The following is a 26,147-nucleotide window of genomic DNA, read 5'->3' on the forward strand; positions in this document are numbered from 1 at the left end:
GATTTGGTGCATGCGCAGTATGGACCAATGGGAAGAGGTGGGGGGAAAATACTTCCGGTAGCTGTTTAGCGGTGAAGACGGAAAAGGCGGAGAAGCACAGGCGCAGTAATTGTTAGTCATTATTTGGGAGGAAGGAGAATTCCTTAGTAGGAGGGCCCGGAGGAAGACGTGCAAGCGCTGAAGTGGAGCGGACGGAGCCTGCCTCCTGCTCCACCAACTAGCGAGCGTCGCTCTCTCTGGACTCACTGTGACTCAGGCACTGTGATAAGTTTATTATTTATCTTTACCCCCTAACGAGATGCTTACTGTGTTTTTATTTCTCCTTTTATAAGTGAGGCTGTTAAGTGTTCGTGTAATAATATCGAATGCAGTGTTAGCACGAGCTGTACTAACTGCTGGGGTTACGGGGGTTACAATAGTGAACACGAACCGGATGGGGCGGCCCACCTGGAGTTGGTAAAGGAGGCGGTGATCAGATACAAACAAATACGTGTGAAATGGTTACTAGTATTCTTATGGGCGCCATGATTCTTTGGAAAGGTGTAATGTTTATCTGGGATTAAGAACCTGGAGAGCCACTACGAGAAGGTGGTGATCAAAAGGGTGACGAGGAGTTAATTGGAGAAATGGGGGAAACCGGAAAAGGGAAGGGAAATGGAGGGGCGGAGAAGAGCGCGAATGTTTCAGGCAGAGACAACAGCCTGCGCGAGGAAGGCCTGGGATGGGGGGAAACACTACGTAAGGAAAGGTGTAAATCAGGGTTTCGCAGCCTCTGCACTGTTAACATTTTGGTCCAAATGATTCTTTGTTGTATGGGGCTGCCCTGTGCGCTGTGGGATTTTTAACAGCATCCCTGGCCTTTACCCACTAGATGCCAGTAGCCTACCCCTGTCCACCTTGTGACAACTGAAAATGTCTCCAGACATTTCAGAATGTCCTTTGGGCAAATTCAGAGTTTGAAAATCATGGTTCTAAATGAAGCCAGGGTGATTGGAGGAGCAAGTGAGTGAAGCCACAAAGGAGTTGAGGCTGGAGCTACAGGCAAGGACCAGGCAATAGTGTCTTGTTGGGTGTTCGTGTTGGTCCTAAAGGAAGAGGGAAACTGGTGAATGGTATGAGCTTGTTTCTTTAAAAAAAAAAAAAAGAAAGAAAGAACAATTTTTGTGGTTATTATGTTAAATCATTTTCTCAAAGTGGAAGAATCCTGACTAACTCCAAATGCCATGGTATTAATCAATGAGCAGAATTCTCTTCAGGATTTCTAGTACTAAAATTTATACCGTAAACCCTTGCATTGTATGGCAGAACCAGAATCCCGTGGGCCTGACAAAAGAAGCCAGGCCATTGCTCTGGGACCAGTTTCCAAAGGAAGGATAAAATTTCACTAGTTAAAATGAAACAAACGAGTAAAAGTAAAACAAACAAAAAAATAGTCCCCTCAAAACAAAAATAACAACAGCAAAAGGATATAACAAACCAAAAAACCAAGGACTGTGCTCTAGAGATGAATAGGCAGTTAGTTACCCTTTGAAGTTTTCTATATCGGAGAATTTCTGAAATTGCTCATCCAAATATTTAATTTACCACCTTTTACAAATCATTTTAGAATTTATTGATGTGGTAAATTCCACTCTGCACAACTCTAGGTAGACTGACCATATATCTTGATTTGCTGGAGACAGCCCTTTATCCCATTTTATGCCTTATTGTTCCAGCATAATTAATATTGTTTCCTTTTTGCTCTCAAAAATATCCCTGAGTACAAATTATATGATTGTACTCTTTATAAGCTACATTATCTAGAAAGCTGAGTTTCTAATTATCAACAATATGCAATAATCTATTACTTTATCTGCTTAGTGACCTTATGGTTGAAAAAAAAATTCTGGTCTCTGTTGTTTCTTCTGCTCTTCCTATCCAAAAGAGATATTACTCTCAAATTTGAATAAAATACAAGAATGTAAGCATTAAAAATTAGTTACTTAGGAATGAATTGTTGGATATAGATGTTATTCATTTGCTTCTGTCTGTGAAATCAGTTGCCGTATTTACTCGATTTTCTTTCCTCTCCAGCCCCTGCCTCAATTGAGAAGCCAAGCAAGAAAATTGAGTTACGTGATTAAATCTTCCACATTGTTTGGCTTTGAAACATAAGCCAAGGTATCCTGCCGAAGCCCCTTAGGGACTTTGAGCCGATCAGTCAATTCCGTGGCTAGTCAGGTAGGCCTTTCTTTTGGAAACTTTTTTCTTTTCTCCCACCCCAGGACAGGCTCCAGCAAGTTATAGTAAAGGAAACTGGAGTACTTGGTAAATGTGCTTCTGACCTCTGTTGAGCCATTGAGCTGGCTTCATTAGGAGTTAAAAGCCTGAACCAGGTCAAGAGAGGATGGAACAGGAAGTGGGCTTGTAACAGCTGCCCAGTCTTTCCCTGGAACCTAGTATGTCAATTACCAAACTTGTAACAAAAAAAGAAGCAACATTTTAATCACAAGTAATACTTTTTAATTACAAACCTGCTAGTATGCCTGCTAACTTTTATATACTTCACAAATGCAAAAAAAAATTTTTAGGATGGCAGTGAAATTGTACTTAAATATTTTAGAATTGCCTTTTTTCACCTCTGTTCCATAGTAAATATGTCATAGGGACTTGTGCCTGAAAATTATGGTTAGAACATGGGTAGTTTTCCCTGACTTTTAGCTATATCCACAAGTATGAAATAAGGTGAGAATTTGGTAGCTGTAAGCATATCATGTCAAATTCCACAATGAAACCTGCTAATTATGGTAAATACCATTGTACATGCCCAAGATCTGTTTCTACTTCCCCTGAATATTAATTATGTAACCCCATATCCCAAATATAACAACTATATTTCCCCCAAATTACCCTTTATTCCTTAGGAAGTTTCCTCATCAAATTCTCCTTCTGTTATTTCAATTATTTTACTTTGAACAGTAAATTATTATTTGGGGAAGACAGATTTGCCTCTGTAGCATCATTGGATGCTTTTGGACAACTGGTTTTTAAGAGGCAAAGAAAGTTATCCCAATTTAATAATTAACCTTGGGACTTTGACTTCAATATTGTAAGTGCATCATGTTGCCAAAAAAAATCTTTTAAAGATAATTTTTAAAGCAATGCTCTATTTTCATTGTAGAGATCACAAATACCCTCGTAAATAACAAGTAAAGACATTTCTAATATTAGGTGAATGGATACTGTGGTTTGGAATTAGAATTTCAGTGATGGTACTGAAAATTCTATATCTCAAATAACTTAACAGAAGTGATAGTGTAAAAAACAGCATCAGAGGACTGGGCTGGAGTGATGGCAGAACCTTTCCTGCCAAAGGTGGAAGTGAAGCATTTGAAAAACATAACACCTGTGTATACTTAGTACATGCCAGGCACTGCTCTAAGCACTTCACACCTTTTAACTCAATTACTTTTCCTAACAACCCAATAGGGGAGGTACTATATATTTGATACATGATGAAACTGAGGAGAGAACCATTAAATAACTTGTCAAACATCATTAAGCCAGGAAATACTAGACCTGAAGTTTGAATCCAGACCAGTCTGGCTCCTGATTCCTTGTGGAAAAAGGCAATATTTCTAATGAATATACTACTTTACCTAAAATGTGATTTTTACATATGTATAGAAATCATTATATATGTTATGTATACATGATATATAATGACATATATAATGATGTGTATATGTGTGCACTAAAATTGCAGTTAGTTGATAAATTGTGCCTACGTCCCCAAATGTGTATATATTCAAGTTGATAAAAAAAATTATTTTTGTAATCTTCCCGTTGGGCACATGACAAATCAGCTAATTTTCAAGTTCACCTCATATTAATCATGTAATTTAATTAATAATGGGTAGTGGTTAAGGGTGCGTGTTCTGGAGCCCCTGCCTGGATTTACATTCTCCACCACTTACTAGCCGTGGATCTTCAGTGGGTCACTTAATGTCTTTGTGCCTCACGTTTCCCACGGGTAAGACCAAGACAATGCCAGTGTTCATCTTACATGTTTGCGAGGAGGCGTGTGTGAGATAATGCATGGACGTCTCAATGCCTGAGTACTAAGTATTCAGTGAATGTTGGCAGTTATTATCACTGCTGAATCTATATAGCTACAGAAACAATAGGATTTTGTTAGCAACCGAAATGGACCTTTAAAAAACTGCAATGATTGAACTTGAACAAACAACAATTATACACATTCACTCTGATACTTCCCTGCAGATTCTGTATTATTTGCCTTTTGATAGAGTATATTAAAAATATGCTTGCTTTATCTCCTGTCCCAGATTTCCCAAATTGGGCTTGTCTGCACTGTAAATTTTAGTCTCACAAATATCTTTTGGTATCAGACACTATAGGTTAAGAATCACTCATACGTTGGAGCCGTTGTACTTGAAAATTGTGAACAGTGCTATGCATATTTGATTTTTCTTGGTGTGTTTTATATTATTCCAAACACTAAAGAAAATGTGCTCATCTTTATGCTTTATCTCCCTTTCTCTCTTCTGTTTCCCCAACACGTGGGATTTAATATACCAGGAGACAGTGCATAAGATGAATTATGTTGTGGAAAATATGTTTGTTTGCAAAGAAAAAAAATGGCAGTGTCCTAGCCATGTAAAACCATTGTCATAGAAATTTTAATATATAATGTTTCTTAAAAATCATACAAGGATCAGGTGTTATTGTACTCAACAAGAAAGCAGCCTAGATATTACTAAAAGTGTGTAAGTTATTACAGTTCCTTCAGGCAATTTACCTTTTATATTTTTCGATTAGAATTCTTCATGACCCTCTCAGTTACAGACACTCCAAGCTACCACTGCTTATCATTACAGTTTAACTCTTTACTGTTATAATGTCATTGTTAAAAATAGAAAACAGTATTTCTAGGGCTAGGCATTGCTGCTCTGGGAGCTTTAAGCCAGATAAATTTAAATACAAACTTAAAACATTCTTGTTTTGACCAGTCCAGGTTCCTGCCCTCTGCTGCTGTCAGACCCTGAGCCATCTGCAAGCTCCTAATTGTTGCTCCCGGTTCTTTCAGGTCTGCGTGGAGGGGACATCTCAACATGGACAAACTCGGCAATGAAAGTGAAGCAATACCCGAGAACCAAGTAAAGGTGGAAAACCAAGAACAGCCACAGGATGCGGGAAAGCCAGAAATGGCTTGTGCTCTGGAAGACAAGGAGAAGTTAGAAAAAGAGGAAAAGATAGAAAACGAGGGAAAGACAGGAGATGAGGAAATACTTAATGATAAGGATAAGCCAGAGGAGGGAAAGCCAAAAGAAGAGGGAGAGCCAGAGAGCGAGGGAAAACCAGAGAGCCAGGGGAAGCTGGAGAGCCAGGGAAAACCAAAAGAAGAAGGAAATCCAGAGAATGAGGGAAAGCCAGAGAATGAGGGAAAGCCAAAAGAGGAAGAAGAACCAGCCAGTGAACCAAGGGCTGCAGTAAAGCGCCCAGCTGGGGATGATATGCCGAAGAAAGCTAAGAGAAAAACCAACAAGGGGCTGGCTCAGTGCCTCAAGGAATACAAGGAGGCCATACATGATATGCATTTGAGCAATGAGGAGATGATAAGAGAATTTGATGAGATGGCTAGGGTAGAAGATGAGGTGAAGAAAACCAGACAGAAATTGGGGGGGTTTATGTGGATGCAAAAAAGTTTACAGGACCCCTTCCACCCAAGGGGCCCAAGGGAGCTCAGGGGTGGCTGCAGGGCTCCACAAAGGGGCTTTGAAGACATTCCTTTTGTGTAGTGTCCCTGCAGGCATTTGCCAGGCCCTGGGCTATAACCTTAGGCTAATGTTTTGCTTTAGGGTCACTCGCATTATCCAGCTGCAGCCCTCTGTGTTTCAGCAGCAGATTTTCATTCATTGCATGGAAAAATGTCTATGGTGCATTGTAAAACTAAAAAAAAAATAAAAGATGTAGAACCATATATATGGCATTACTCCATTTTTGTAAAGCTGCAAAAATATTTACCTTGTGATCTATGTACAGAAAACACTGAAAGCTGTGTCAACTAAAAGATTAACTGGTTGAAAAAAAAATTGTTTTAACTTTGTATTTTGTCTTTTAGAATATACACGTCTAACCTACAGAATTCTAATTTTTCATTTGATCTGATTTTCACATTAATGCCTTGATAATAACAATGTCTCACCTGAGTAGGAGATGAGTCACTAGACGTGAGAGAGGTGACCGTGTAGGAGCCGTGGGGCCCGGCTTACTGTCACCCCTGTGCAGCAGCAGTATACCCTTTTTGTTTTTATTTGTTTATACTTTTAATTTTTTATTGGTTTCAGGTGTACAAAACAATGGGCTAGACGTTTACATCCCTCACAAAGTGATAACTTTCCCAATCACCCTCCGTATCATTCTTTCATTCTTTTCTAAATGTTGGAGAATGCACATTCCCTAAAAGGAGAATGATTACTGTTATAGTTATTAGAACAGGTTATTGTGTCTTAACCATAATACTTTTCATGTACTTAGACCTGACTTTTTGTTATTACGACTGCTAGTTATAGTACTAATTATAATGCTTTTCCTTAAATGAGGAGGATTTTATTTTAAAACAGGCATGTGAAATCAAACATGATTTTCATTAAATTCTGCAAAGTTGGATCTGGAAGTCAAAGACAAACACATTTTTTGCCTTTTGATTTTACATTAAGCACTCAAGATGTTTTTGACTCTTCTCCTGCAGTCCCAAATTTGCAGAATTGAATGACATTCACAAATCCCCTACTGTCTGAGATAATGAATTTTTCCCTCTGGAAATAATATACACATGTCTTGACTCTTGCTAAGATTTTATTTTAGAAAGATTAATATCACTTAAAAGACTAGTGGATTTTAGGTTCATAAATACCATTTATTTCCTGGACTTTCTCTAAAAGCTCTTCCTGTTAACTCCAAAATTGACTTCTGTACTAAATGTTAACACACTCCCCTCCCAATCCCTGGAAATTAAATGTCTCAGCTTCCCACTAAAACAAGGAGACGGCCCTAGGAGATTAACCTGAATTCACTGAGATACCTCTAGAGTGAACAAAAATAGACTAGTCTTCACAGACAAATCAGAACATCAAGTGCCTCAGAAAAAAGACCAAAGCACCTCTCCTTTGACTGGCTTCACATAATGTGAAAATTACAGAGATTAAAACGGACAAGAACCTTGAAATCATTTGTTCACCACCCTCTGACTTTACAAATGAGGATCCAAGGCCAAGAGAAGTGAAGGGGGGATGTATTCTAAAACCTGATTTTCAAGTGCTGCTTGGACATTTCTGACCCTCATAGGGCCCCCAAAGCCACCCAGCCACAGGCTCCTCTGCTCTTGCCAGACGTGCCCCTACCCACTGGGAAAGGCTCCACACCAGGATAGTTCCCCATCAGCCACACAAGCTATAGCCCACCGAGGGTCCTCAACCTAACTGGTTTTACCTTCCTACAAGCTGCTGAAATTATTCAAACAAATCATATCCCCCCTCACCCCCCATGGGAACTGGGGGCCACCCCACCCTGTTGACACTACAAAGTCTGCCTCCCAAGACCCCTGATCGCTCACTCTGGAGTACAACCTCCATGTAGCCCTGCATGGCTTGTGATGTCTTCCTCACAAGGGCTGTGAGTATGTAATTATTAGGTTGGTGGAAAAGTAATTGCGGTTTAAAAGGTTAGAAAGAATTGCAGAAACCACAATTACTTTTGCACCAACCTAATAATAAACTGCAATCTCATCTGCCCAGTGTTAGGTGTCATGTGTTCAGCCATTCCCTCCTTTACCAACAGGATGAAGAGAACAGACAAGGGATTGGATCACTTTGACTAAGATGGCTGGTGTCAGATTCGTCACTATCTTTTTTGTGATGTTCAGATGGTAGATGACAAAGATGAGATGGTAAATAAGTGAGTGATTGTCACCATCTAATTATATTGGAAACTATCAGGATAGCGGTCACGTTATATTTACTTTGTGTCCCAACTCCAGGGTATAGAATAATGCTGTGTTTGTGGTATTTATTCATTTATTTAACAAATACTGAGAATTTAATAGTGCCCATCGCTATATTACAACAAACAGACTCTGTGTCTGCCTCTTGGTGTTTTAAGCTGGAAGAAGTCTGGTTCTCCCATCTCCCCTGCAGGTTGGATGCAAGCTAGCCATCTTCAGTCGTCTGCTTGGAGCAGGAACGCCCCTGTCCCCCAGTGCCTCTGTTTGGATGCAGTCACTACTGAATTTCCAACTGGCCAGCCTTGCTATTCCTTGTTTGTGGACTGGCGGATCCAGACCAGGAAAAGGCTCTCATTTGCAGACGGGCTGCTTGGGAGAATGTTTATAGTAATCTGACAGTGAATGTCAGCGACGATGACAGCCCTAAATGAGAAGCCGTATTATTCTCCAAGACACCACAGTTCTGGGAATGAGTGAACATGGGATCAGACACTGAGGTATTGCTATATATCTTTTTATTTTTTTCAAGGCAGTGGTGAATGGAACTATGCCAATGGGAATCCACAGAAGCACTCATCAAAAAACAAAACAAAAAATACAACAAAAACCCAAACAAAAAAGCCCTCAAAACTCGATGGCTTAAAAAAACAATGATAACATTAATTTTGTTCACAAATCTGTAATTTGGGCAGGGCTTGGCAAGGGCAGATCATCTTTGTTCCCCAGAGCTTCAGCGCGGGGCTTAAAGGCTGGGTATCAGAATAATCATCGGAAAGCTTGCTCATTCACCTGTCTGATTCACATGCTGCCTACAGGTTGGGACCTTAGCTGACACCTACACAGGGCCTTTCCATATGGCCCGGGCTTCCTCAAAACAGGGGCTGGATTCTGAGGAAAAACATCCTAAGAGAGCCAAAAGCTGTATCATCATTTCTACACCACCCTCGAAAGTCACACAGCATCACTTGAGATGTATTCTATTGGCTAGAAGCGAGTCACTAAAGCTGGTCCATATTCAACGAAGACGGAATTAGACTCCAACTTTTCATAAAAGATTGGCAAAGATTTTTTACATGTTTTAAAAACTACCATTCCCCATGTTTTCTTTTGTAATCAGATAGATCGATACACATTAATAGCAATGAAGAAATGAAGTGAAAGAGAATGAAAGAATTTTAAATACCCATGAGATCCAGACATGTGAGTAAAGGGCTAGTTCCAGACTGAGTATCTTGGTTGGTGTTTTGTGGTTCTGTAGCCACAGTCATTATTGTATGCGTCTAGAGATGCCATTCAATTACTAAGGAATTATTCTGCTTCTTACATGCCGTTATTTCTTGGAAAAAACATGACCTCTAAATCAAATACTTGATTCATAGATAAAGCACATCTGGATAACTATTCAATAGAGCACTTTCCTGACCTACAATGATACACAACATTTGCTGTTTACTTATTTTTTTCATGATGCAAAAGGATGACTCCTTTTTGTTTCTAAAATGTCACCTCAGTAGAATGCTTATGCCATGATCATTTTGCCCCCTAGTGGCTTATGTTCTCATTCCGTATTTACATTTAATTTTCAAATCATTTGGAATGTAACAAGGAAAAGTGCCACTTTGTCCCCACTGCCCCTTGCATCTCATTTTATAGATGAGGAAATTAAGGCCCGGAAAACTTGTGGGACTTGTCTGATGTCACACATCCAGCTAGAACTAGGAATTCGATATTGCTTTCCCATTTCACTAGAAATAAGCCCCATAAGGGCAGGGCAGTCTTGTTCATTGATGAACAAGAATAGTGCTTGGCAAATCAAAGGTGCACAGGAAATATTTAATAAATGATAAAAACAAAGGAATGAATGAATCAAGACTAGAACAAATATCTATGGATTCCATGCCTTACATGTTTTACTGTGTCTGTCTTATCATTCTTATCATAAATCTTTCACATAGCACTAGATACTTGATTCCATTTTACTCCACAAATATTTCAGCTCTTTGAACCACCTTACCTTTCACTTGTTTTGCCATTAGTTTTATTACATTATTATTCATTTATTCATTCAATGTTAGTGCCGGCTGCATCAGGTACCGTGCTACCTACAGGGCTACAAAAAAGTACTTCAAAAAACATTTTAAAGTTTTTTTTTAATTTTTAATTATAGTAAAATATACATAACATAAAATTTATCATCTTGTGCTTGCGTCGGCAGCACATATACTAAAATTGGAATGATACAGAGAAGATTAGCATGGCCCCTGCGCAAGGATGACACACAAATTCATGAAGCGTTCCATATTATAAAAAAAAGAAAAAAATATCATCTTAACCATTTATAAGTATACAGTTTGGTAATGTTATATATATTCACATTGTTGTGCAATCAATCTCCAGAACTTTTTCACCTTGCAAAACTAAAACTGTATGTATTAAACAACTACCCATTATCTGTTTCCCCAGCCCCAGCCACTATCAACCTATTTTCTATTTCTATACATGTGATTACCGTGTTTCCCCGAAAATAAGATCTAGCTGGACAATCAGCTCTAACACGTCTTTTGGAGCAAAAATTAATATAAAATCCGGTTTTATTTTACTATAAGAAAGGATATAATATACTATAATGCCGGGTCTTATATTAATTTTTGCTCTGAAAGATGCATTAGAGCTGATGGTCTGACTAAGTCTTATTTTCAGGAAAACACGGTACTGTAGACACCTCATATAAGCGGAACCATACAGCGTTTGTCTTTGGGTGACTGTCTTATTTCACTTAACAATGCCCTCAATGTTCATCCATGTTGTAGCATTTGTCAGAATTTCCTTCATTATTAAGGATGATTAGTATTCCATGGTATGCACTCGTATAACCTCATTTTGTTTATCCTTTCATCCATCGATGGACACTTAGCTTGTTTCCATCTCTTGCCACAGTGAGTAATGCTGCTATGAACATGGGTGTACATGGATCTCTCTGAGACTGATTTAAATTGTTTTGTATGTATACCCAGAAGTGGAATTACTGGACCATATGGTAATTACGTTTTTTAAAAACAATTTATTGGGGAATATTGGGGAACAGTGTGTTTCTCCAGGGCCCATCAGCTCCAAGTCATTGTCCTTCAATCTAGTTGTGGAGGGCACAGCTCACTGGTCCATGTGTAAATCGAACTGGCAACCTTGCTGTTCAGAGCTCGCACTCTAACCAACTGAGCCATCCGGCCACCGCATTTTTAATTTTTTTGAGAAGCTGCCATACTGTTTTCCACGGTGGATGCATTTATATTCCCACCAACAGAGCACAAGGGTTTCAATTTCTCCACATCCTGGCCAGTGCTTATTTCTGTTTATTTAATGGTAGCCATTCTAATGGGTGTGAAATGATATCTCATTGTGGTTTTGATTTGAATTTCCCTAATGATTAGTGATGTTGAACATCTTTTAATGTACTTGTTGGCCATTTGTATATCTTTGGAGAAATGTCTATTCAAGTACTTTGATACAAAAAGTCGCTTTTAATTCATCAGTGGCTTCCTCCGTAGACAGAAAAATCTCAGCTAGCAACATAAGAGGCATTTCCCATACACTGTATCACCATTTATTTGAGACCTGAATAATAATAAAATAATAACACACACATTACATCTGCACTTGTTACATTGCATGTCAGGCATGGTTCTAAGTTCCTTACATCATTAACTTATTTACTCTTCAAAATGTCTCTGTAAGGTGGATACTATTCCTATCCTCAGTTTACAGAAGATGGCTTGGAGGCATAGAGAGGTAAGTGACTTGTCCAAAGTCCCATGGCTGCAGAACAGTAGAGCCAGGATTTGTACACAGGCAGTTGGCTTCAGAGTCTGTGCACTTAATTATTTTGTCTCTCTGACACCCACTCAATCTTTCTTTGTATCACTTTTTAAAATATCACCTACATCATTTTTCTGATGTATTCCTGAATGCCTCTTCTGTATAAGTTTGGATTGCAGGTGACAACAAATTAAATGCAAATTGATTGCATTGTAAGAAGGAATTGATTACCCCCATAAATGGCTAGGGTACAGCTAGCTTCAGATATATTTGAATCCAGAGGCTTAAACAATTTTATATCTCCCAATGACCTCAGCAAACATCCTCAAGTCACATCTCTTTGGCTTTGATTGAGCCCCCTGCCCATTGCTGAAATAACCTCAGTGGCAGGGAGTATGGATGCTCTGTTGTTACGAACTCAGGTTCGGTGCTGCTGCTGCCCAAACAGTCCAGAACAACTAGAGTGACAAAGGTTGGTGAGAAGAAAAGCATCCTTTATTCTAGATGCCAGCAGCTAGGGAAGGTGGCAGACTTCTGTCTGAAAGACCACCTTCCCTGAGACAAAATGATTAAGAGATTTTGTAGGCAGGTAAGTGGAAAGAACAAAGGCCTCTGGACTAATAGTTGAGAAGTCATCTCCTGGCGTCTTCCGAGGCCTCAGATGGGTCTGCCTCAATGTTATCTTAAATCTCATTGTCCATAGCCATCTGTGAACTGCAAGGGAGTTGTGAAAAACTGCTACGGAGGAGTTGTGAAAAACTGCTAGGGGACTGTGATCTTGAGTCCCGACATCCGGGCGCCTGAGGATTAAAGAAGCTGCTCTTTTCAGGTTAGGATGTTTGTTAATTAACAAGGTACGGGTAGCCTTGAAAAAAGGAACAAACAGAGTCCTTCAGTTAATCAGCGGGAGGAGAAACAAAGAGAAAACAGATGAATATCAGGATGGATCAAACGCAAACAAAGCCTAATTACAGGTAGCTAGATAGTGAGCTCTGTGGTGAGTCAAACTGCAAACCAGCTAAGTCTAACTGCACTATTGATTCCCTGAAGCCCACCCTTACACTGTGAGTCATGGATCCACACTTGGAAAAAGAATGACATCACTATGACCCAAACCACAGAAACTCAGAGTGGGGATAGGGCGGTCCCCATGCAGTATTACTAGACATCCATTCATTCATATTTTACTGGTTTATTGTGGGGATGGGTGATGGCTGTTTTTCTCTCTTTTGGAACAAATATGCAAGCAAAATGTTTTTAAAAACTGTTTGCTTATAATGGTTTGAGAAATAAAAAAGGTAACATTGATTTAGTGCTTACTATATTGCTCGACTAATGCTCACAAGAACTCTGTGGGGCAAATGTTGTTATCATCCCATGTTGCTGATGAGAAAACTGAGGCGCAGAAGTGCCTAGGTGTATGTGGAAGAGAACGCAGGAACTCACCCACAGTGACCCGGTTTATCAGTGATGCAGCCAAAGTTCTCACCTGGGCAGGCCGGCTGCAGAATGTCTCCTCCAATTGCATTGTAAGGTAGGTGCTTGTCATGTGTAGAAACTGAAGCTCACAAAAGGAACAGAAGAATTTATCATTTACGTCAAAGCCTGATGTTCACTGTCAGGGAAGACATCAGGGACCCTCGTTTGACCAACCACCTTACTCTTAATGATTAAGGCTAACACAGCATCTAAAGTTTATAGATAAGGAAAAAGTATAACCACGTAGTCTTTTTATCAAGTTTGTGCTGGACACTAACATTAAAAAAAAAAAAAAGGCCAACAGTCCCTTTTCAGAGTCTAAGTTATCGTGATTAAAAGTTTAAAACAAATATCCACCCTATCGTTCATCATCATGAGCATTGGCTATTTTATTGATAAGAACTTTAGTAACATTTTAGTTTTGCAGGTAAAAAAAAAAAAAAAAAACATAGCTGCAAAGAACCTCTAAAAACTTTTCAACAAAAGCAGGAGTGTTTAACTAGTTTGCTGAAGCAAGTACCAAGCTCTTTTCCAAAAGTGTCCACATTTTCTCTTCAAGGCATTCCCAATAGAAAAGGCTTCAATGGCAATATGCCAAAGATATGTAATATTAAAGTTTCAATATCTTGCAAAAAATTAAGAGATTTTAAAAATAATCTCTTAGAATCATCCTACTTTAATGTAGTAATAAAAAAAATTGCACAAGTTGGCAGTTCTTGTTAATGAATTGGAAGAAGGCAGAGGAGGGTTCCAGTGCCAATTTTATCACTAGACGTGTGATATTAGCCTTTTAGCTTTTCTTGGCTTCAGCTTCCTCAACTGAAAAATGAAGACAAAACTGGAATGGAGATGTATCAATTCATCCATTCATTCAACATTTCTTTATTAAACGCCTCTTCTGTGCTAGACACAGGGCCCGATCCTGGGGATGGGCTATGGTGGCAAACAAAAATCGATGTGCGTTTTGCCCTTGCAGAGGGTACAATGTCATTGGAGACAACAAACTTGATTCAAATTATCACTCATCAAATAGTCAAAGGACGCCTTCGGACTTTTCAGTTCCTAAATTCCATGTACACATAAATGTAAAAGAATAGTTTATAGAACAGATGGTCTCATGTGTTTATACGAGAGGTCTGATAAATCTCATTTCATTTCTTAGACTCTTCTTCCCCAGACTGTTAGTCATGGATTTTGCAAACCACTCATGACAATTTTCTACCTGTGAATGACATAATACATTGTGTCCTGGCTGTTATTGTAGTAACAGTTACTATGCATATTGAATGCATAATTTCAGATAATAGTTCAATCTTCATTTTCATTCCTTTCTTAAATTTTTTTGTTTTCTAACAGGGAGCGATTGAAAATTAATAGTGCCTTATCCTGAAGTCTATAATAGCAGTTGTGATATCAATTATATTTTCTTCAAATAAAATTAGAGTTTCGAAACTAAGAGAGAGAGAGAGAGAGAGGATGTGTTTTTTTATCTTTATAACTTTAATATAATATCCCTCATGTTTTCCCTTCCCTTCATATTTTAATTGTGTTGATAGAACATAAAGATGTGAAATGAGATGTCTTACTGGTTCATTGATAACCCAAGGCTAAGAAGAGGTAGACCTTATAATTGCTTATTGTTTATTGGATTTCCTCTTTGGCAGTTGATCTCCGGATTGCTTCATATACCACAAGTCAGGTTATTAATTAAATCTTCTGTAAGAGTCTTGGTTTAACCTGTAAAAACTACCTACAGTTTCCACATGTGTCTAAGTTCGGATGAAGGGACGAGAGTATTGAGTGCTAGCCAATAGCCCTGTTTATAGTATTTTGCCAGAAGCTATTCTTCCCCAGGCTGTGATTTCATGAAAATATATTTGCACAAGTCATTGCAGAAGTCACCACCCCTCCAGCCACCCTGGAAGTGGGTGTGGTTGTTTTAGTAGACAGCTCACTTCCCTCTGAGTCTAGCTTATGCATTCTGCCGGACTGAGAAATTATGTATCTGGAACCATCCTTTACTAGGATAGGCACATAGCCATAGGGTAACCCGCAGCGATTATAGCTTTCTTGCTCCTTGTCACAACAGCAAGGCTGCTTCGATGTAGAAGAAATTAGGCAAATGTTTTGGTTGATAGTGAACTTGTCAAAATCTTAAGATTTCGTCTGGGTTCTTCTGGTGACGTGATCCTTCACTGCAAATTTCCCTTTGGTACTTCTGAAAAGTTAGCAATATTTGCCTTGAACCACCCCCAGACTTACTGTTATTTAGGGAATAATGTTATTTAGAGAACAGTAGTAGAGAATCATCAAGGGCAAATTCTCATTTTAGATTTACTTTTTTTCTTACTCCAATAAAAAGAAAAAGATTTACGTTCAATAAAAAGACCATGAGAACATGAAGTTTAGTTTTAACAGTCCATTTTTTGGTGGATTTTATGAGTCATGCATCTGGAGGTGAGCTTTCTAATCCTAAACTTTTCTTAACCCCTCAAGGACACTTAACCAAAAGAGCCCAGACTGCTGTACTAGGCAGGACATTTCACCCTCCAGCAAATCTGTCAATGGGCAGCATCAGTAAAGGGCTGGAACAGAGGTTGGGGGTGAAGAGACAAATAGGAGGGTATATGTAGCTTGAAAACACCAGATGGGTGATTAATACTGTCCTTCCCAATCAAATCTTCATCCCCTCCCCCACCCCCCGCCTTTGCCACACACGTGAGAAAGGTTGAGAACCAATAGTGTCTACAGCCTTGAAAAGCTAATCCTCCCATCCAGAAGCACCAAAAAGAAGACAAAAAGGCATCTATACACAACATAATCAAAGGCAAGTCCCCAAGTTATGTCAAGGCTTTATTCTCATGTGTGGGGACCTGATAAAAGGGAATGGTATCAAACGATTCACATAGACTTTTCAGACTTCTAAATTATGCCCGACTCTATATTACACTGAAATCTATTGGAATAACAGCTCTGAACGTATTTAATACATAGCTCTTAACCTACTTGGAGCACACATACTGTTTTGAAATTTGCGTGAACTGTGGAATCTCTAGAAAATGCACAACAGATACATAGAGTTTTACACACTATTTCAGGAGATTCAGGAATTTCATACAGTCCATCCATGGACCGAATTTAAGAACTTGGTGTTTAAAGCAAATGATGCTTCATTGTGAGGACTTCATGGAATGCAGTTCTCCTGTTTGAATGACTGTTGGCCACAACGCACATGGCCTTGTTTTTTTTCAGGTGGGTTACCAGCATCCTCTCCCCTTTCTCTTCCATTGTAATATGGCTCAGGTCATTGCATTTTAATTCACCTGGTTGTCACGTTCCTCACCCTCTTGTGAGGGTAGTTAAGGGAGATTGCTATCTGGTTATTTGCATTCCTTCCCCAGAACACTCTCAAGATGTGATGCGGTGCCTGTGGCAGAAGACTGACTGCACACAGGATGAGGCTGATTAACCACAACCTGTGAAGACAGACTGGGGAAAAACCCACCGGAAAGAGGTTTGCACTGCAGATTCGTTGTGAGTAACCAGGCCCAGAGAGAGCAATTAATGACATAAACACAAGTGAATGTCTGCATCTGATGACCCCCCATCCCACCCACAGGCAGGCAGTTAGTCACTCTTTCCTCTATGTCTCCTTAACTCTGTTATACCTCGATTATAGCTCCTATCGCTGCACTGGAATCATTTGTTTACGAGTCGGTCTCTCTTTCTAGACTATGAGCAATTCCAAGACAGAGTGCATAACTTATGTATCTGTGTATCCCAATCCAGTGTCTGGGTTAAGAGGGCAGGCTTTGGAGTCAGATTGTCTTCAAATCCGTGCTCTATGCGTATGAATGGGATCACTTGGGCAAGCTACTTAACTTATCTAAGCCTTGGTTCCTTCCTTCCTTCCTTCCTTCCTTCCTTCCTTCCTTCCTTCCTTCCTTCCTTCCTTCCCTCCCTTCAGTTTCATTTGCTCCCAAAAGTATCACACTAATAACATTTTGTGTTTATTGTGAAGAATAAATGAAATAATTCTTAGCACAGCGACATCCTAGTAACTGTCACTAGACAGTATCTATTACAGACAGTATTCATATTTATTATCATTACAATTGATTGTTGAATATATTTCCTCACTCTGGTTCACCTGCCCCCCCAATCCTACTAAACATAAACTCCTAAACAACACACATTCCTCCCACCTCTTTCCTTGTCCCTGTTGCCCCCTGTCGTGCGGGGCGGCCTGCAGGGTCTCTGGTCCCGCTCCCCACATAACGCAGGATATGGTGAGGCCAAAAAGGAACACCCACGGAGCCATAGGTAGGGGAGTCATACCACTATATTCTCTCTGGCGGCACTATACTCTCACTGGAGGCTGGATCCACACTGTCCGCAAACCGCCATCCACACTTGCCAGCCCAGCTGCCATCTTCTTGCTAGCCCCCATTCTCTCTCTCGCCTCCTTCTCCTCTGCTAGCGTAGCCACAGCAGTTATATTAGTGGCCAAGGCTCACTGGTTACAGCTGACGGCCAACTAGTCACAGCTGATGGCCATGCAATCACAATTGATGGCCATTTACTACCTGAGCCAGCACCTGTCTATGTGAGGCCGAGAGCCTGGAAACTGCTTTCTGGGGCTCTGTCCCCACACCCCCTTTGCTGCTGACACCCCCCCCAGCAATGTGGTAATTGATATCCTCCTCACCCTACTTTATTTTTCACACTTGTACTTGTCATCATCTAACATCTGATATATTTATTTGCTTATTGTCTAGGATTTAAGCGCCATGAAGGTAGGGGCTTTGGCTATTATGAGTTCACTGCTGTATCCCTAATACCTAGTTGGTTCTTGGCACATAGAATATGCTCAACAAATATTTGTTGAATAAATGAATGAATGGACACACACACACACACCACAACACACGTAAAACATTCTCACTCAGTTGTAGGTGAGCCTCACTGATTGTTCCTCAATGTTATGCATTAAATGTATGCATTTCTTTACTTTGCCGAATGGTCATAGATCAGCTTTCTACTTTATTTCTCTTTCTTCCATGATTGGGGCAGGGGAAACATTTTCCAAAAGTGTTGTAAAAACTGAAATTGATATGGGAGCTCCCTCACTATAGAACTTTTAAGTCTCCTTTGCCCTAGTTTCTTAGCTCCTTAGCCCCTGGCTTTGATTACTCTTCTGATCAGTTCCTGAATCCTACACTAAAGATTGCTCCTCGCAGGCATCACAGAATGTCGCTCAGGTAACTATTTAACAGCCTGTGACTTCCCAACGTCCCCCAAGCCATTCCGGACCCCCCAGGCCAGTTTATTTGTTGATTGTAATCATTGAAGCCTAACGTTCTTTCCAACCCATTCTGGGCCCAGCTGCTGGAATCTTGACACCACTTAAATGACTGGTTGAATGGCCGCAGGCTCTAGAGAGCTAACGGATTTATTAATTAACATATATTTTTCCTCATTCAAGGGCCTTGGGGATACAGAGGACACCCCAGCAAGATTGCCAGTCCCAACCAAAGAAGCCAACGTGGTCTTCCAGGCGGCTCTCGAGACCCCTTCCTTTCATCTGAGATCAGACAGGGCGAGAGTTCCGTGAATCCCCCAATAGGTAGGGACAGCTCTATGCCCCTGCCCAGCAGGAAGCAGACACAAAAGAAAAGACCTCCTGTCCCTCAACTTTACATAGAGATTTTATGGGATCACTTCTTTCAAGGGGAAAACAAGGCAGGCAGTTAGAGATAGACATCGGGTCTCTGCATTACTGCCCCAAAAGACCTCCCTTCGCTGTCCGAAACTTCCCCTTTTCATTGTAAACAAATGAGTACAAGATACCCAACTAGATCAAACCGGCCACTCACACCTGTGCAGCCTAAAAAGATGAGGTAATGGCCTCTTGTCAATCACAGGTGTCAATCAAGTGGTCCCACATCCTGAAAGGAACAGCCCATTTGAGAGAAAAAGATAACAACTCCAAGTCCTCCCCAGTCAGGCCCTTTTTGAACCGGAGCCGGTGGCCCCTTGGGCCTTTTTGCCTTTTGAGCCTCTTCTTTTGCTCAGCCTGCTCCAAACTCTTTGGAGTGTACTTTTGCTCCTAATAATGCCGCCTTGGGCTCTTGAGCCATTCTCTACTGCTCGGGTCCGCTTCTGTTTCTTTGAAGTGTACAATCTCTCCTAATAAACTACTCTTTCACGACCTTATTTCTGTGTCTCGTTCAATTCTTTGCTTGAGACGCCAAGAACCTGGACACGGGGCCAAAGAGGGCCCTCTCTGTGATAACAAAATGATTAGAACTTCGATGTCAAAGCCACACCCTTCAGTGGGGCCTTGGATGGAAACCATTGAGTGGTGAGTCCTTTCACCGCAGGGAGAAGGGTGGAGGAGTTCTCTATTACCTTGCAGAAGTCGCTGCTATTGAAAAACTTGTGGTCCTTGCTCGGTAACTTACAGTAATAGGCTCATGTTTACAGATTGAAGTTCAAACTCCTCAGCAACTCCCTTGCTTAGTTCCTTCACAGGGCTTTTAGCTCTAGCCAAATGGGAGCATTCAGTGTTCTTTTCCCAACTCCTACACACACATTCACTCACACACATACACATTGTTTTCAACTCATTTTTTCCTTCTGCATAGAACCTTAGCTTCTGTTTTTCTAGATTCTACTGCTCTTCAAGGTGCAATTATGACATTGTCTCATCAGGATTTTTCCTCTAATTCCTCTCCCATTCCACCACCTTAAACGCTGAAGATGGCCAGCTGAGTTCTTCCTCAGATTCCTTTAAGAATTTTTACCTCTCTTTTGGGGGTGATTACGAACCTTTCCCTGCATAGAGCTCTCTCTAGATTTGTCTATTAAATTGTCTCAAGAGCTAGGACTGTTTCCTTGTTTTTCTATGTATACCAGGCATTCGGCAAATGTTTTTGAGTAAGTCTCTGGATATATAGCTGCATATGTTTCTTTTTCTAGTGGTACAGGAAAAAAAAACACCTGTAGGGCCTGTCTGATGATAATATGTTAAATATAGAGTATTTTTCTCATGTGGTTAGTACAGGTGAATGTCTTTCACCAGCCATTCTGTAAAAGGCAAAAACAACAACTAATGTAAAGATAGAGCTGGGCTTGTGTTTCTTGAGACTGCAGTGAAGAGGGTCATTTTCTCACAGGGCTAGGTAGGACACATCAGGGTGGTAGGCCAAGGATGGAACGCATTGCTAACGTTGTCTGGGGGCTTGAGACTCAACCAGTGAAAAAGAAAAACAAGCAATAAAACTGAGACTCACTTCCGGATCTTGCGTCAATGAGCGGTGTTACTCTGCATAACTTTCCATTTCTCCTCAAGTCGATGCAAGAGACTGTGATAACACTGCCCCCTTCTGTTCCCTTGGATTGTTAATACCAGTGACTTCTCAAGTCTGGTTTGATGATCCTGACATGAATTTTCAATTTCCAGGAAATATGTGCTTAAGGCAGAGAGAAAAAGAAATTACATATTCAATGTGAGGCATGATTTTATTCTATCAAGTTCTCTTTCATAGTTAACTTGACCATTCAATTTTGTTGTGAGGTATTAGTTCAACTGTATTATAATTGGATGTTACAGTTCAGGGAAATGGAAGAAGTCAAGGATCGTAACAAAATTAACCAATTCATTTATCTACATATGCATGTTCTAAGGGGTTACTTAATTCCTTCTAGTGACTCGGACGTGCCTTGGATGTTAAAGCATAACCACTAGTTGATGCATTGGGGATTTTTCATTTAGGACTAGAACCTCTCAGAGTAAGAGCAGTTAAAGAGCTGTGAATGCTGGTTCTTCACTTATCAAAAGCCACTACCACTTTCTGTGAATAGCACTGTCTGGGAAATGATTTATCTTAGAACTTTTGAATGACTTTGTAACTATTTTTTTCCTTTCCTTAAAAGCCCCTTTTTATGCATCTCTAAAGATGAGGCCAGATTGCATAGGGCTTTGAATCTACACATAACAGGGGAGACAATTAAGATACCTGGGCAAAGGATGGCATCTTTAGAAGGATGACACTGTCAGCTTTGTGTTGAATGAACAGAGATAAAAAAGTTTGGAAAGAGGGAGAACATTAACAGATCCATATAGTAATACTGCCACCAGTATCTCCACAATGCACTCTAGTCTGAGCCACCAGCATCTATCTCTTGGATCCCTATAACATTCTCGTCCCTGACTGCCCTACAACCAATCTCGCTCCCCTACAATTCATTGTCCTCACAGCAGCCAAATCCAACTTTAAAAAACAAGTAAACTAGAACATGTCACTCCTAACTTTAAATGCATCAATGACTTCCTATCACACTTAGAATGAAATTCACACCCAGCCTAGTACATGAGGCCCACCATGGTTTGACCTCTGTCTGCTTCTCAGACCTACACACTCACTTCTAGTAACTGGGCTCCAACTCACTGGCTTTCTTGGTTCCTAGAACCAGCCAAACTTAGTCTGAGCCTTTGTTCTTGCCATTCCATCTGCCTAAAACACACTGATCCCAGAATTTCGCAGGGCTGCCTTCTTGCCTCAGCTTAAATATCACTTCCTCACAGGTACCAACATGTCATAATCCATCCTCTTCTCTTTTCTCCCCACCCCCATCCCAAAACATTCTCATATCACCTGGTTCTATTTTATTCATAGCCTACATCACTATTTGAAATTATTGTGCTCATTTATTTGTTTACTTATTTAAAAATCTGTGCTCCTTGCCTAAAATGGAAGTTGCATTGGGGCAAGAATCTTGTCTACCTTGTTCATTTCTGGGTCTCCCACATGTAGAGCTTATACCTGGCTCATGGTAAATGCTCAGTAATTATTTGTTGAATATATGAATCTAGGTAAAAGTTTAAAAAAAAAAAACAAGAGTAGGACTAATGGAAATGGAACAGAAGACATGTGATTCCTGAAAGAATTATAGTAGAGATAAAGTGGATTGATTCGATTATTGGATATCAGGAGACAATGAAAAGGAAGGAATCAGATGATGGGTTTTATTTGGACAGTAGAAAAAGGCTAGTGATGTCATTAACTCAGAGACAACTTGGTGGAATGTAATGGATGGGAGTGGCAAACGGATATTTGGCTTTGGGCTTGAATGTGAGATGCTGGTAGGTTCTTATGAAGCTACCCAGAAGGTATACGGAAGTTGGAAAGAGGCCAAAGCCAAACATTTATATTTTGGGGTTGTTTTCATAATAATGATAGTCCACAGACACTGAATCAGGCCAGCAAGGGAGAGCATGCATTGGGGAAAGAAGAGAACTTTTAAAATGTGCAGATTTTTGCCCAAACATTCTTGTGTACAAAAAACCATGCGGGAATAAGTGACATCTAGCAAACGAGGAGCAAGGGCTAAAGCTTCATGAGGCCAGAGATGATGACACAACAATTTGGCGCGTAGAGAGTGTGTTATCCAGACCAGGAATATCCTAACACTGACATATGGTATCCTTTGACCTGTCCAAAATACAGGAAGCTCTGCATCCCAAAGGGGATATTATTGCTCGGCTTTCATCCCTTCAAACGTGTGAGGGGTCCAGAGTGAGGAGTGACTAAGGTTCATGATGTAGCTCTACCCTCTGATGTAGGGAGGAAATCATCTCAAACAGTTTTGGGGAAAAATGCACTAAAAGAACTACATTTTCTGAGCACTCACTTTGGGCTTGGTGATGAACTAAGCACTCAATATGCATTCTCTTGTTTGGTTCTCACAAGATCTCTATAAAGAACTGCAATTATTACCCATTATGCAGATGAGAAAACTGTGGCTAGAGAGGTATATTACTTTCCCAGATGGTAAATAATGGAGCTGGGATTTGATCCCAGAATGGCTGACCTCAAAGCATACTTTTCACCATGATGCCCAAATGCTTCCCTGCACAGGAAATAATCACTTTTAGTACTTAAATTTTGTGTCAGTATTTCTTTGCATCTTTCTTTCCATCCCAAAGTTGTGGATATTATGTTAATAAATCAGGCAAACTTTATTAGCAGTAATGAAAGGTGACTACAGTTACTCATAAGGTTGTCCTTCCATGCTGAACAAAAATAACTTTTGTTCTTTTATTAGATCTCCTCCTATGCTGCACAATTGCCTTGAAGAACTGCTGCTGCTCACAGAAAGTCAACCTCCCCAAGCCCTCTGGATATCCTTAATTACAGGGCTCTTAGGGTATTCGAAATAGAAATAGTGTTTTGGATCCTCCTCCACCTCCATCCCCCAGCCTTACATTATAGGCATACTCGTTTATTGTGGCAACTTGTTCCTGAAAATGATCACATCAACTAAATTGGTGCCATATGGATTACTGCAGCATGAGACCTTGGAGATATGCTACTGATGTCGTACTTTGGCAATTGTTCTTATTTCTTGTCAAGTCTTCTGAAGGTGTGATATGCCTCTGGCCGTAGATTTCTTGTGTTTGTCCTTCATACTGCTGTTTGTCCATCTTTCTGGGCTGCAGTGAGGCTTATGCTGCCCTTCTAAATGTCAAACGATTTCTATCAGGCAACAGGTCTGCTAGTACGTGTTTCTTTGATCCTCTTCTTGCAGGCACTTGTAGATGTTGCAGTGAATTCTGTTTGCTATCATCCATTATCTTCCTTGATCTTTGTAAATTCCTCAGCACTATCATTAGCATATCGTTTGTCAGCCATCTTGACCCAAAGTGTTCACTGGCACACAAGTAATGGCAGAAAGAGGGAACTGGTGGAGTAAATAAATGACTGGGAAGAGCCACTCAAATGGCTCTTAGTCCTCACTGGCTGAGAACCAAATAAGAATTAGCTGTACGAATCAGTACTGTAATGGGTATATACATGCCCAGGAAATGTGTAGTGATGCACGGTGGCACTTTCTTTAGTCCATCAATAACTTACTAATGCGTGCTTTGGGCTGGGTATGATGTTCCTTAAAACCTCAAAAAAATGACTTTGTTTTGATTAGCTCCATGCCTCGTTCATAGAACTTTTTCCAGCGTTTTTAGCAGCATTCACCACTTTCTTCTGTGCATCAGTTATCTATTCCCACCCCCCAAACAGTCAGTGAGTACTTTTCTACTGCATTATCAGTTTGTTGAGGGCAAATCTCGTGTCTGGTAAATTGTTGATTCTCTACAGTGTCTAATACAGTTCTTTGCACAAATAGATACGTAAATGTTTGGTAAGTGAATGATGATAAGAGACATGGAGCGGAAGAGGGGTTTTAAAGTAGCCCAAAGCTTCGTTTATTGGACTCCATTAACCTTAGTTGTTACTACTGATTGGGGAAGGACTCGGTAGGGGCCTGATTAGCCAGTGGCTCTGCAGATACACTTTTGGAAAAAGGTAGTTATAACTGTGAAGCCCAGATGTTCTTCTCCACGTAGACTCCATCGGTCACGTTCATTGGGCAGTGATTTTTCTTTTTCTTTCTTTATACTTATAGGCACAACTGTCCTTGGGCAAAATGGCATTAAAATGAGTGCATTTTCTTACTCTCTTTGGTGCAAATAAGAAGTTCATCACATCTCTATCTCTAGCTCATTTATCTAATTTTTTATCTTAATTTATGATTGTATTTAATATTCTCTCTGGGGATAATCTTATCCTCTGTGTCCAGTATAATGGTACTTTGACCACATAGACGTATGCAGCAACTCTCAAGATCCCATTTAAATATGGGCACATTTCAAGGGGATGGTCAAGACACACCAGGTTGAATCCAGTTTCTATCAGATATATAAAGCGTTTTTGGGGTCACTTCATTTATTTCCTGATGAATGGCGACCAGATTTATCAGTAAGAAATACAATACTGGCTCCATTTCAAACGGTTGCCTGATATCCTCTGCAAGCCAGTGGCACTGTGCTTTGCAACCCAGCCTGTCATTTTGAAGGACCCGAGGGTAACTTTGACATGTGTTTGAGGCTCAAATCATTGTCCATAACAGGCAATTTCCTTGGCAGAGCTACGCAAATCTGCGTTATACAGCAAAAGCATTATTTGAATCGTGTATTTCAGCTCCTTAAATCTTGTGCCCAGTATGTGTGTCTGTATAGATCAAACATTACCAGGTCTTCCAACCCCAAACCCACTTCACATGTATTTTTGGAAAGGATGCAGAGTGAATGATGCATAAAATAGCTGGATTAGAATTGCCTGGTACCTTTGCAAGAAATATCTTTAAAGTCAATCATATTTTTTTCAGCATTTAAGCACTTGAAAAAACAAACAAACAAAAAAAAACCCTAGGTTTTTCCTAGGATATTATTGTTCTGAGGGAGAGTTATTCCAAAAGTGGTGGTTTTGTTACCAGACAGTGGGCCCTTCTCTGTGGGAAGTCTGAGCTTGGCTCTGGGTGTCGAACCCTGGCCTCTGGGAAGCTCAGCCGCTATGTTACTGGAGGATGGGCCCACGTTGGTGCAGTATTCAGGTTCTTGGCATCTCGAGCAAAGAATTGAATGAGATACTGAGGTAAAGTAGTGAAAACCCAGTTTATTAGAAGAGAAAGTACACTCCAAAGGGTTTGGAGTAGGCCCCCGAGCAAAAGCAAGGCTCAAAAAGGCTTAAAGATCATTATTAGAAAGGAAAGTACACTCTGAAGGGTTTGGAGTGGCCCCCCATCCCCAGCAAAGGCAAGCTCAAGGGAGGCGTGGCTCGCAGGAGCCTGTGGGTTTTATCTGGGATGGGCTGTTCCTCTCCAGGTGTGGGACCACTTGATTAACACCTGTGATTGACAGGGAGCTATTCCCTTATCTCTTCAGACTGTGCATGTTCTCTGTCGTTTGAAATTGTTAACTATAAGCTGATTGGCCCTTCCCTGTACCTGG

General features: G+C 40.4%; 1 protein-coding gene and 1 non-coding gene across 2 annotated transcripts; both read left to right on the plus strand.

The window, feature by feature from the left end:
- Positions 1-44: 44 nt before the first annotated feature.
- On the plus strand, positions 45-5,983 carry LOC109451121 (uncharacterized). Its single transcript, XM_019739076.2, has 3 exons — positions 45-256; positions 2,074-2,220; positions 5,090-5,983. The coding sequence occupies exon 3, from the start codon at positions 5,115-5,117 to the stop codon at positions 5,799-5,801; it is 687 nt and encodes a 228-aa protein (XP_019594635.2). The 5' UTR covers positions 45-256; positions 2,074-2,220; positions 5,090-5,114; the 3' UTR covers positions 5,802-5,983.
- A 4,221-nt stretch (positions 5,984-10,204) lies between these two features.
- On the plus strand, positions 10,205-10,311 carry LOC141567395 (U6 spliceosomal RNA). The gene has a single exon (XR_012489979.1). It is a non-coding gene; the product is annotated as a U6 spliceosomal RNA (small nuclear RNA).
- The last annotated feature ends 15,836 nt before the right edge of the window (positions 10,312-26,147 follow it).

Source organism: Rhinolophus sinicus, linkage group LG10 (assembly GCF_036562045.2).
Source record: "Rhinolophus sinicus isolate RSC01 linkage group LG10, ASM3656204v1, whole genome shotgun sequence".
Taxonomy (NCBI): domain Eukaryota; kingdom Metazoa; phylum Chordata; class Mammalia; order Chiroptera; family Rhinolophidae; genus Rhinolophus; species Rhinolophus sinicus.